The 13,833-nt window shown below is 39.3% G+C and overlaps 1 protein-coding gene across 23 annotated transcripts in view; it reads right to left on the reverse strand.

The window, feature by feature from the left end:
- CADPS (calcium dependent secretion activator) overlaps positions 1-13,833 on the reverse strand; it is a 483,094-nt gene that overhangs the window by 85,077 nt on the left and 384,184 nt on the right. For 8 of the 23 annotated variants that reach the window (XM_045990909.1, XM_045990918.1, XM_045990911.1 and 5 more), the window contains 4 exons: positions 12,657-12,677; positions 11,323-11,479; positions 9,917-10,058; positions 1,878-2,024 (listed from right to left, as the gene is read on the reverse strand). In XM_045990909.1, the coding sequence (XP_045846865.1) occupies positions 1,878-2,024; positions 9,917-10,058; positions 11,323-11,479; positions 12,657-12,677 (467 nt within the window). The remainder of the gene's footprint in view (positions 1-1,877; positions 2,025-9,916; positions 10,059-11,322; positions 11,480-12,656; positions 12,678-13,833) is intronic. The other 15 variants (XM_045990915.1, XM_045990921.1, XM_045990914.1 and 12 more) reach the window with 4 other exon arrangements.

The raw sequence follows: 13,833 nt of genomic DNA on the forward strand, positions 1-13,833 counted from the left end.
CCCCAACTTTGTCTAGTCTAAACCCCGTTTTGGAACTGCATGATTGTATGTTTTAAATCATTAAGTACATATGAATGCAATAATTGGTATTTATTACAACAACATTTTGACACCCATCTGGTTTCAGAGTTTCAAAAAATTCTTCTAGGGTTTTTTTTTTTTTCTTTGAAGAGCTTATTATTAAGTTTTGACATGAGGAAAAGAATATTTTCTTTTTATTTTTAAGATAAACTGTTAATGTTAAGGCAATAGCACCAAGATTATTTTGATTGCTGAGCAGTTACCAAAATGTGTTCCCACTCATGCCTTAATTAATTGAATGGAGACCATTATCTGCTTTATTACAATGTCTTGATTCATATCTTTTCAAAAACAATGCCACGGAGCATGCATAGAAGAAGGTAAGAAAGCTTTCAGAGGTTTATATTTTAATTTTTAGCAGATACTACCTCATCTAACTTTTGATAGAGTCATCTTAGCATGAATATGATTTACTTTTTTTTTAGAAGAATTTTTTTTCAGTTATCAATTTTTAGAGGTTTTTAAATTTATCTTTAAAAGAGAATCAGACACATTGACTATATGATTTCATCATGCACTTGTGAAAGAATAGAGGTTTTTAAAAATGTTAGGCAACTTCACAGCAGCCAAGTAGAGCAGTCATTTAATGCCCTGTTTCTACCTGGATCACTGCAGAAATAAAAATTATGAGGGCCGTCTTGATGAATGTGATTTTGAGATTTCAAAACATCACTGCTAGCTTCAGATCATTTTTTATTCCTTTGATAATAACACTTCTCTTTGAAAATGTGCCAATTTATTCTTTCAAGAAAAAGCTTATCTGGCCTATAATTAGCTGTGGTCTAAGAAAAGGATCAAAGGAGGGTATAGAATCACTAAACCCTATTTCACTTATTAAATCATGCACATGGTTTTAATTTAATTTCCCTGAGGTAGAATTTAGGGGTACTGGATCTTCTTCTTGCTAAGGGAAATAGAGAGCGGGTTCACTTCCTAAGCTAGAAGTAGCGGCTCAACCTCAACCCCAAAGATGCTGTCTTTAAAGGGTTGTCCAGTCCTCCTGGAAACACAAACCCTGTGCATTCCTGGCGTTTGTGTGGATGAATGTAAAGAATGGCCCTATCCTCAGACCACAGATGATACGGCTACCACAAAACGTAATTATTTGTTGTTTGACTCCTGCATTCTCGAATTTAGATATCTTCTTGCTACCTAGATCCCAATGCTCCATATTGCATGATGACCTTGAAAAGTATCTTTACATAACATAGACATTACTGAGGCTTGATCCATTCAGGAGTTTTCATTTAGCCCTGAACATACTGTTACTATATCCTGCCACTTGCTGACACCAGAAATATACTTTATGGTTTAAACAGTCTCTAGGAATTTTTTATTTAAAGAAAACCCCAACTTCTAGGTAAGTGTGCTTCCCTCTTATATTTGGATCAGGCCAGAGAGGCCTGGACAGCCCATCAAAGAGGTTTCTTGGGACTATTTTTGAATGAAGAACTCAGAGAGTCATGGCACCTGAATTTAAAAAAGAAAAGAAAAGAAAAGCAACAACAAAAAACAAAACACGGGCAGACTCCTTTTGCAAAAGAATTCAGGAAGTGAAACATAGTCCTCAAGCGTTCAGTGGGCGTAAGACAAATTGTTAGTGCTGTATATATAGCAAACGTCTTACAAACACGCTGCATGCCAGAAATAAACAATATTGTCTCTGTATGATCAGCAAAATATGTCTAATTATCCATCTCCATCTCTGTTATATAGGATGTATAGAAATAAACAATACATATTCATGCCAAGATCACTTAAATTTAAATTAGATCTAATGTGAACTGAATACACACTCAGCATCATACATAGCAGCCATCCATGACGGTGCCGAAAAAGTAGGCATTTGTGGGATGCCTAGAGGGATGTTAACTGGTAGATTTGGTACTTTGGGAAGGTTCACATTGGGTAGGTTCACATTGGGTAGGTTACTGGTTAAACTCCTGTGGAAGAAACAGACAGAAAGAAAAAAATACCATCACAGTGACAATGCAGATGTGGCAGAAGCACATGACAATTGTAAATAAACTGGCTAAGTCCACAGCAAGACGACAGCGAAAACTCAAGCAACACACTTTGGAAAACAGCTTACGGATGGCGAGCTGTGGTGCGGTTCAGTATTCAGAGAGAAATGACAAAAATGAATGGAGAAAAAATAACCACAGAGTGACTTAAAAGTGTGGAAACTCAAAGACACCTATACACAATGATCACATTAGTTAAATGCCTTGGTGAGGGGGTTTTGGTTTCCAAATCCACTGCCATGAGAGTCTAGAACTTGTGTGATGCTAAGAACTTGAAGGTCAAGGAATTCTTGGCATCAGTGCAGCTGGGCTGCTGGGGAAATAGCTGGGATTGATAGCAATGGTGGTGCACTTTCATTTTCTTTTAGTCATAAATTATTTTTGATGGAGGCACTTTTCTCAAGTCAGATATTAGATACAAGGCATGATGGGAAGTTCCCCCCCTTGAACGCATACTTTCCAACTGTTACTCCTGAAGACAGGTGTGTATGTAACAGGGTGTCTCAGTTGATGGCAAAGATGAGGGAATTGTATCAAGAAGAACGGTTAGCTTTTAATAATTGTATAAAACCCTTAAAGACACGTCCTCCCCCAAACTAAGTCCAACTAAAACAGAGAAATGTTTACACGTGCAAAAAGATACCTTGGGAAAGAAAAGAATCCCAGACTCCCCTCTAATTCTAAATTCTTGGAGCACAAGTGGATTTCAAATGGGGCTTTGTGTTAAAGTAGTCAGCCACACTTGGAAGTGAGAGAGAGACTGGGAGAAAGAAGGCAAGGCTGTAGAGGTGCTGGGGAAGTTCCGTCTCTTTATCTGTGTGATTGTTACAAGGGAGTGTTCAGTCTGTGAAAGTTAACCAAGCAGCACGTTTTTTCTGTAAAAGGCTGAAATTAATAAAAAGTTAAAAAATGTGACCTTCACCAGCTTTTGGTATTTGAATGAAGATGGATCAACTGATGTGATGGAGAGATGGATAACTTTATGAATAAAGAGAGAAAATAAAACAAAACAAAAACCCCAACTCGAATCAAGCAGATCTCTGTGGAGGGACTGTGACATTTACTGCTCCACAAGCTGGCACCGTGTGTCTCTGTAGTGGCATTTTAAGGGTGTTCCATCCAGCCAAAGTCACTGGCACGGTAGAGCCCAGCCTAACTCTGCATCTGAGAGGAGCCTTCCTGTTTAAGTGGAGTTGACAGAACTTTGGCAGAGGAGTTGAGGGTTTCTTTTTGGATCTTGCAGAAGAGCAAGTTTTGCCAAAGCAGCTCTGCCCGGGGCAAGCTGTGTTTGACTAACAGAACTCTTGCAAGGGCTGGAGCTGCCTCTGGGCTTGCTTAGCCTCCTGAGAAGTCAGAAATCCTGGAACCTACAGAGAGTCTGGACCCCTGCCTCCCTCCAGAAACAAGGTACTCTTTCACAATGGCAATATGCATGGAAAAACCTAGAATGCAAAATTTCCAACCTAGCATTCTTTTCCTTAAGGGAAACAGGTGTCACACAGGTTTGTTCTTTACACCTCACGTTTTGGGAAAGCCAGTTACACTTCTCTTCTTGGGATGAGAGGGTGCTCTTTTGGGAATGGTCAAGAGATAAGCTAAACAGGACTATGAAGGAGGAGGAACAATGGAACTTTTTCTTCAATGTTTCTCTGTTTAACTGGAGAAGCTGCCTCTGAAGGCAGTCCCAGGTGTCTCTCAGACTTAAACACTGCCATGTCACAAAACCGCTGGTGATTTCCATGAAGACATGTGTAAGCCTACATAAGCAAATGTGATCATTAGATGATACACACACTGAATAATGATCAAGGAATTAGGAGATCTTTAGAGATGGCTGCCTGGCAAGTTAAAATGTCAATTCTAATCAAATTAAAAGTAGCTAGGAATGAATAACATACAGATGTATGCAAAAGCAACTTAATTTAAACATATTAGCGGATGGTGGGTACACAAATTAGAGAAGAGCTTTGTTTTGCATATGCAAATTTGAAAAATACTTATATTAATAAAAACATACTGTATTTGTAAAATATGACATTTTGGCTGGACTACTGTGCTGGACTCATGTAGAAACATTTCCTTCATGTGACATACTATAATGCTCTATGTTTAAAAGACTGAAACATGCTTGATATTTCTGTTTAGCAAAATAATAGAGTATACTATTAATGTTACTAATATTTTATTTGGATATTAATAACTTATACTAATAGTCAAAGAGGCAATTCCCAAGCATAATATACATGTGAAAAGGGAGAATTTTCTAGTAGCACTCAGGTCAGATCAGACTCCAGGAGCTGCTGATGGATATAACAAATTATTATTTTAGAGGGCCCTTTAGCAACTACCTAAAAACAAGCCCATCACATGCCTCTCTGTGAGAATCATAATGGGATATCTGTGGATAGTATCAGAAGTGTGAATTGCAATCCTAACAACTAATATATGTTAAAAATTAGACTCATTCTGGGGCACCTGCCTGGCTAAAGCAGAGGAGTGTGTGACCTTGATCCTGGGATTGTGGATCTGAGCCCCATGTTGGGTGGAGAGATGACTAAAAAACAAATAGACCTAAAAAAATTAGACTTATTCACTGTGGAAACTCTGCTAAAAAGGGATAGCTCCTATTCCGGTCAAATGCCTGTCCCTAGAGCACTAGATTACAAAATTCTCATCTGCTCTCTCTCTCAAATGGATGAATGTCATGAATGTGCATGCCTCATTTCTATGGATGAAACAACTAGAGGTAGAGATATCCCTAACTTCTGAAATAAATTCTAATCAAGATTGTGTCTCATGCAGAGAGGATATGGTTGGGTCATCTCTCAAAGACTTCTGGATGGGGATAGATTTGAGACTCAGAATGACTCCCACGTTATAAGCCATTTGTTTCATGAATGTACATAGTACATCTTGTCTTCTTTTGGTGCTCTGGACCCTAAAGCCTTTCCATGTGCTTATCCTTAGGTCTAATCCCTAGGCTGGGGAGGCAGGCACTCTCTGCGATCTTTCTGTGGTTCAGAGTGGTGTTTTCCAACCTTTTATTCATTAGCACTACCGGCCCCCAACTGCCTTCCCCATGAGAATTAATACTACTAATGTTGTAGATCTGTTTATGTACTTTAGGTAGACCTGTGCTATATATATATATATATATATATATATATATATATATATATATATGACAAGAGTAAACTTTTTTTGTCCCTCTGCCCTGCCAAGAACAAGTTTTTACCAGCCTGGGAGCTGTAAAGCCCCTATTTGAAAAGTATGACTTAGATAATAAAGTTTTGAACTTCATGGGCTTTTAGAACCTCCCAATCAACTTTCCAACCTATGGCTTACTTCCTTCCTCATCTGTGCTGGTCAAATTCAAACGTTCACTGTTTCTATCACATACCTCACTTTCCCCCATGTTTCTATGTTCACTCATGCTCTTTCCAAACACCCTTCCCCTTTGGAAATCTTACTCTCCAAGCTATTTATTTCCTTTTTGACTCCTCAGGGAAGACTGATTCCCTTCTACTCTATGCTCTCATCACTCTTTGTTATGTTATTTGTACGTTGGTAAATATTTAAAGTCATTTTTCTTCTGTGTATATTGTTCAGACCCAGCCAGATTGAATCCCTAATCAGGGGATTATATATTTCCCTTTTTCTCCTCCTCATAGTTTTTCTATTGTATCCTTACAATTTTCAGGCTGTATGGTTCCTTAATCAATGTCAGTCAATAAATACTTATTGAGCACCTGTCCCAGGCCCTGTTCCAGGTGTTGGGAGGCAGTGGTGATCAAATGTGAGGGGGTGAATATGGAAAATCACATTTTCTAGAACGCTAGTGTTGAAAAAGTCTTGAGTATTCAAAACACTTGTTTTACAAAGGAGGGTACTGAGGCTTGGGGAAGTCATGTGACTTGCCCAAGGTCACCCAACAAGTTAATGGCAGAATCAGGAGTACAGACTCCTCTGGGTCTCGCACTTTTGTATTTCATACCAGGTCACCTACAATTTGCTAAGATGTCTTTGGTCAGTCTGACGATTTATTATCCTTAAGACATTGATATCCTTGACAATCTGGAAAATTGAAGTTACTTAAAAAATACTTTCCATGTGTATACCTCAGGCAGACATAGAGTGCATTTTGAGAAATGAGAAACAGGTTTTTTGGGTGCACATACCAAGAACAGTGTTTAGTGCAACCATTCAGAGCCATCCTAACCTGAAATGGGCAACCGTGAAGCACGGATTCCCAGTTCCTGGAGGTGTTTAAGTGGAGATTGAGAGAAGGAGAGGGCGGCATGGAATGGATACTTGATACTATCCGGGGAAGCTTTGGATTGCATGCTTTCTAAGTTTGCTTCCACACTGAATGGAAGCAATGACTTGACTAACAAGGAGCCTACTCTAAAAGGCTGGTAGAAATGTTGTCCAACTGCCAGTTAGGACCAAAATCTCTTATTCAGGCTATAAGGAGGGTTGTGAACAACCTGCCCAGCAATGGTCCTATGACATGTCCTGATGGGACACTCACGAGAGGGTTATGGTCTCTAGCTTGAGCCTGTTCTGTCAGGCTGATGATCTTCAGCTGTGATTAGAAGCCGTGCAATGACATTTTCCACAAATACACTGAGATTGTAATCATGAATGTATCTGAATTAATGGAAACAGAGATGGAGCTGCCCTGTCTCTCTGTGCAGAAATGGGTGGCCATCCTACTAAAGAAAAGCATCAATAAGACTTGGCCATTTGATCCTTATCTCTGGTAGCTTCAGTTGTATTGAGCCCAAAGGACTGCATCTCTGTTTTATTTTATAGGTCCATATTCTGAAATAAGAAAATCTGAAGAATAAAGAATATTTTTTATCTATTTTTAGCAAGCTCAATATATTAGTAGCATTTTCTTGCCAGATTGCCATTTTTCTTTAATATTTTGAATGCTAATTTTTCTTAAAGTAAGCTTTACAGTGCATTTCTCATTTTACCTATAATCAAGTGCCTGTAGTCACAACTTTTGAAAAATGGAAGAACAGAAGTATTTGAGTATAACAATTATTTGAGGGAAAGGCTATATGTGCATTTGTGTGTATGGGTGTATGCATGTGTATACGTGTGTGTATGTGTGTATGTACTGGAGGAACACATTTAAGAGTACAGAAAGTTGAGCAAACTAAATCTATTTATTTAAGTCAGTTTCTTGTTTTTGAGTAAGCATAATAAAAAAAATTACAAAAAGATCATCTTTGACTTGGGAAAAAATCCAAAAAGGAAAATGAATCTCTGTTTCTTCACTAGTGGTCAGATAAAAACTTGTACTTTCTCTTCACCTGGTAGGAAGTATAGGGAGACTCATTCTTTCTAGCCCATAAAAGCACGTCCCCAAGCTCTTTTCACCCTTCATTTTGTGCTGCCCGTTCTGTTGATCTGTCATAGCATCCACATTCTGTTTACAAATCAGCTAATAAAATGTGTGTATTGTAATTTAGTTTACATTTTGGTTGGCACTTTCAAATACCTCTACATACTCTAAAAGGCACATACTATTTACCGTGAATTGAACAGACCATAATCACAGTCACTAACCAATAGCACAGTTTGGGACAGCAAATAACTACTTAGAGAAAAAAAAACACATCTACATAAAACATTCCAGGTTATTATTCACAACTACTAATCCTTCACCAATTTTTAGGTCTTTAAGTTACTGGTCCAAAAGTTCAAGTTTCTTTTTTTTTAATCATTAAAAAATCCCCAACAAACCTTCCTTGACTAATACTTTGAATTGTGAAGGTAATTTTTACTCTACCTTTATGTCTGATAGTATCAAGAATATTTAATACTTCAAGAGGAATAGCAGTTACTTGCTTGAAGCATTTAATAGATTATAAAATGACATTGGTGATATTATCACAGAGCTTCATGACAATTCTCAGACACCAAGTAGGGACACTTTAAAAAATCAGTTTTATGGATGAGAAAACAGTTCCTAGAGTTTTGAAGCCTTGCCTTCTACCTGGTGAGTGGAGGGCAAGGCCCTAACTCTAGGGCCCTTTAGGAAATAGTGACAGATACCAATCCTTTCCTCCCAGTGGTTGGTAGTAGCAGCATCCACCTTTAAACCCAAGTAAGTAAAAGCTATTTCAAGACCATTACTACTTTGAAAATGTGAATAGTACTCATTTGAGCCTTTCCCTTTTCTCAGATGTTCTCTACAGCACATCTGTCTTGAATATAATGAGCATTAAAAAAAAAAATGCAGTCGCTTGTTCATGCTTTGTCATTAAGGGACCCAGTTTAAGTTCTCATGAGTTAAAAGTCAGCAGGGCCATATTAAGAGATGGTATAAACTTGAGAATTACCAGCTAAAATTTAGGTTTCTTGGTGCTTGCAAATGAAGAGCAATTGCCTATTAACCAGCTCTCAGTAGGGTAAGTCAAGAAACTTCTCCTGCGGCTTAGAAGTGGAAGTGGCGGTGTCGCGGCTGAGAAAGCTGTTTTGCACTGATTTATCAGTTAGAGTCATGCAGTAGAATATTAGAGGAAGAATCTCCATCCAGAAAACTGCTTAGAGATAAAGTACAGGTCAAGTCTTGTAAATTGAGGAACGGGGTTTTGAATATTTGTTCTGGAGTGTCTCAAATTGTGCTGTAGATACCCGCCCCCCCCCCACACCCATTTTGCTCCATACTGGTTGCTACTTCCCAAAGATGTAAAGGACTAGAAAGAACAAAATGCTTTTCTCATATAAAAGAAAAAAAAGGAGTCTAATGGGGCAAAACTAATCCCGGGCTTTATTGGAGCTTTTCAAACCATACCAGAAAATTCTCTCCACCTAGGAGCCTTCTATGTCTTTAGAAACGGGAGCCTGAGACTGACTCTCTGGCAGCCCCAAGTCGTAGCCCTCCCCTTGCTGGGGAATGGAGGTGGCACTGAATCTGGCAGACATTTCAAAAAGATCTAACATTTGTTAAGCAATTATGAAAACTGCCAAATTCATATCCTACAGGATTTCCTGTCATTGGTCCTACAAGACAGATACTCCCCTGGGGCAAAAAAAAAGTAGTTAAATACATTTAGGAAGCTCCAGGTGAAGCAGAGTTAAATAAGCGTCTGTGTGACTATGTTCTCAAAGTTTTCAAATACGCTGTTGTGCTTCATGGTTCTCTGGGACATATGGGTGTGGGGTGGATGAGTGGGGTATATAGAGTTTTCTGAGCATATCTGGCCATAGATTTCTTTTCTCAAGGTATGTCTCAAAGGCCTAGACTAGAAAACAGCAAATTATAGCTCAAAGGATAGCCTCCTGTTTTGGAAAATAAAGTTCTATGGGAACAGAGCCACACTTGCTCGTTTGCCTTTTGTTTGTTTTTGGTTTTTCACTACAATGGTAAAGCTGAGTAGTTGTGATAGAGATTGCGTAGTTGAAAAGCTAAACATTCACTGTCTGGCCTTTTATAGAAAAAGTTTGCAGGCCCCTTGCCTAGACTCCTATAGAACATGCCGTGGGAAAGATTAATTCCTAAAGATATCACCACTAGAGTAAGATACACAGTACAAACATCACAACCAAGCCCTTATTTCTTATTTATCTTGTGCAATAAAACAAATATTTCATTTCATAAAACATTTCTCAACCTCCTCCCGCCTCCCCGCTTTGGTCAAGGATGGTACGAGCATCACAGTTGGAAACATGTATAGTGTTTGCTCTCTGCCCCTGCTAACAATAAAAACTGTAAGACACCATTAATCCATTTCTGTATGACTCTGCAGCCATTTGCACCCAAACTCCAATGGTATCAAAAAAGGTTTCCTTACTTGACTGGTTCCCATGACTCCCGCTCAAAGCCCCTGTGAATGGATTGTGCAATTGAGGACTCCATCAAATCCACATATCTAACCACAAGTGGGGCAAACAGGTCTTGCAGGTGTTTGTGAAATTTTCCATTGCACAAATTATCTAGAACAGATAAGCAAAAGCTTGGTAAGAACCCACACTTGCTTTATTATCAAACAATGTGCATACAGAAAGGATTGTCTTCTGTATTAAGTACATTGCTTCTAGGGGATGTGAGAAAAGGAGGGGAGTAAAAGTACATGAAAAGCACCAAGATTCGTGATTAGATCCATGTGGAAGGAAAATGGAATTCAAAAATATTCTACCCATTTGTTTCATTCTTCTAAAAAGGAAAAACAACCATGTTCCGTTAAAAAAAACAGTAAAAACAATAATCAACAACTTTTTAAGGTTTTCCTTGTATCTGCTCCCCTTCCTCCCATGACATTAGCAGAAAGAAAGAACATTCTGTACCCCTCCCCTCCTTCATCCCTCTTCTTGGAAGGAAAGTCTATTTTATGGCTATGTGTTGTTGTAAGATACTGAAACGCCCATGTTGCTTCTCCATGTCCTTATATCAGGGAGATCATATGATAGTTGTCTTTCTCCGATTGACTTATTTCACTAAGCATGATACGCTCTAGTTCCATCCATGGGGGGTTAGGGGGATAGGAGAAGAATAAATGAAACAAGATGGGATTGGGAGGGAGACAAACCATAAATGACTCTTAATCTCACAAAACAAACTGGGGGTTGCTGGGGGGAGGTGGGATTGGGAGATGGGGAAGGGGCTTGGACATTGGGGAGGGGAGGCGAACCATAAGACTATGGACTCTGAAAAACAACCTGAGGGTTTTGAAGGGTCAGGGGTGGGAGGTTGGGGGAACAGGTGGTGGGTAATAGGGAGGGCACGTTTTGCATGGAGCACTGGGTGTTGTGCAAAAAAAATGAATACTGTTATGCTGAAAAAAAAATAAAATGGGGAAAAAAAAAGAATAAATCTGCTAAAAAAAAAAGATACTGAAACGCTTGGGGTGATATTTAGCTAGAAATTGTTTTTCATCTAGAAAACATCTTTCAATAAAAATTTCAAAATGTGAAGAGGTTAAGTTAATTAGCTTGTTCAAAAGCAAATAAAACACACCGGCAGGAGTACCACTTATCACACTGCTCTTGGGTTCTCCTGCCTAGTAAAGAGAGGGCTTCGGTGCACCAGGGCATTTGTTGGAAGAAAGAGAAGGGCCATCAGCTGTTAAGTTTGGTTTTTGTAAAGCAATAGGAAAACTATGAAGAGGTTTCACCATCCTGTGGTCTGACTGGGCAAAAGACATTTTAGCAATCTGTTTATCCGCTTGACTTAGGAAAGTCAACCAAAGATAATACATACAATCGGTACGGAGAAAATCATTCAGCAGTTGAAACAGTGGAAAACTGTCCCACGTGTCTGGGGGTTGCACCTCCAATGCTGCATCCATGTCCACTGCAAACAGTGACAGGAACGTCTCTGCGTGCTCCACCATCAAGTCTGACCACCACGCGAAGGCCTTTGAGATTTGGCAGAGAAACAACAGACAGAGAGGCGATGAGCTTCTCTCTCCAACCTAAGACATGAAGTCAAGCCCTCACTGGTCAAGATTATTTGTGCATCAGCAGGGTTTGGTAATTTTATTGTAAAAAGAACAGCATTTTTGATACAATGGGCCTCAGCGTCCCAAGGCCATGCTTTTCATCATTCCAGGCCTGCCTCAGAAAGTCTTTATTCGGACCTGCTGGTCGAGGATGCAGCTGTGGAAAGGACAGACATGGAACTTCTGTTCAATTTACAATAATCCAGTAAGTTTGGACTCATGCTCTTTGTCACTGTTGTTGGCTAGCTCTTGCTATAAGGTATTCGAATTTGGGAGTTTCTTCACTGTGTTTATGGGTTTTCTGCTGGTCTAACTTGAAAATTTGCAGTTAGGGTTTACTTATATCTACATATCTGGGCTTCATTATCTGTGGTCTCATACAAGCTCAGCAACTCTTATTTCTCTATACATTGGTCATGTTACTCCTATTTTATACCAGGTCACCAAACATTTGAGTCAAAATATCTTTAAGTGGGGAGCCTCTGGTTTTGCATCCTGTCTATAGGAAAGATCAGGTGTAAGCTAGGAAACACTAAGATTAGGACTTACTTTTCTGAGGGTTGGACACATATGTATATTGAAAACCAAAAAATATCAGTGAAGTAACTCATTTTCATGCACGTGGGTCCTTGGAAATCATTGTGCAAGGTCTCAGGGGCAACATTCACATCGGACTGGGCCAGATGTGAATGCCATTCAAAGGCATGCATGCATGGTGACTAATCATTTCTGGCAGGGGGCATGCAGAATGAGTGGCGGTGTCAACAGGCCCCCCCCCCTTTTTTTTTTACTGATTTCAAAGAGAGCAGAGAAACAAAAACAAATTGCCAGCCCCTTCTTGTCTCCCACCTCCCCACCCAAAGCCGTAAAGTATTTACATTGGAAACACTTTCCGGAGCATTCACCGAAAAAAAGATGGGAAGGCGTTTGGAAACATGAAAGATGATTATGGAAATAATTCCATAAATGAAAGAGTTTGTTCAATGGCCAAGCTCTTGTGTGATTTATTAGTTGTTTGGGGATATTCTAACAGCCACTAGGAGGCAGAGTAGGGGTCCACCTCTCTTCTTTCATGAGATTTCATTTTACTTACTTCTCCTTTATCAACATGTGGCTGGTTTGCAAATTAAATGGAAAAAATCAAGTCATGGACCATTCTGCAAGGTCAGCTTGGCTGGAAATAGACACCTGCTGTTTCCATTTTAATTTACAGTAGAACCTCACTGATTCAGAGAATGAGAGAAGAGAGGTGCTCATCTGTCAGCAAGAAAGCCTAAATTATGGGGTTTTCTAAAAAGAGGTATCATTTTACTGCTTTCAAATGCAGTCTGTAATCAGGCACCAAAGTAAAAGGTATTTGTTGGTTACCATACCGATGTATCATAAATATAGAAGCTTTTAAAAACTTCTAATAATTGTAGACAAATTGACCTATAAAGTGAAGTCAAAGAGAAGTTTTAACTTCAGAGGTCCTGGGATGAAACTTATGAGAGATCCTTTAGAATTTCCAGAGAAAGCTGAGATCACGTCAAACATTCTACTTAAGAAAAGTCGCAACAGCTGCATCTGCCGTTGAATTGTCAAAGGCATTTGTGTCTGAATCAGTGAGGTTTTATTGTAGTTTTACTACCTTAGCATAAGAGCCGTGGGGCTTGGGCCTGGCTCCACCTGACTAAATCCGGCAGAGGAAGAAATCCTCCACCCCACTCCCAGAGCTCTCCCAGCCATCTGCCTTTTAGGCAGAGACCTTCTAAATATTCGAACTTGCTGGAGTCCCACTCCCACCCCCAAGCCTGTATGGAGGGATGAATCTCATCAGTCCTAATGCAGGATATTTGCAAAGTTCACAAAGGCACACCAAATGTTGGCTGGAACTCATTCATTAGTTCTTTGATTAGCTTTATATCTTTAGGGTGAGTCCAAGTAAACAGTTACTGGGGAGACTGATTTGCCTTCCCAGACATAAATCTGCTCTAGGATGACAGGAAAAAACAAAACACAGAACAACAACAACAAAAAAATTCTAAATGTCTGATATGAAAAATGTCTTAGCCCAACCTCATACACGGTTCTTACCAGGTTGATTTAAAAGTTGCAAACCAGAGACCTTAAGAAACACCCACTTCTACTATCTATTGAGAACTTGGTCTTTCACTGGAATTTAATAAAATTGAGAAATTATCTATAGTTGTTGCATTAATAGTCATGCAGATAGGCAGCCCTACAAAGAAAAATGACTACTGCAATGTGAATTATCAGTTGGAAGTCTG

Source organism: Meles meles, chromosome 20 (assembly GCF_922984935.1).
Source record: "Meles meles chromosome 20, mMelMel3.1 paternal haplotype, whole genome shotgun sequence".
NCBI lineage: Eukaryota > Metazoa > Chordata > Mammalia > Carnivora > Mustelidae > Meles > Meles meles.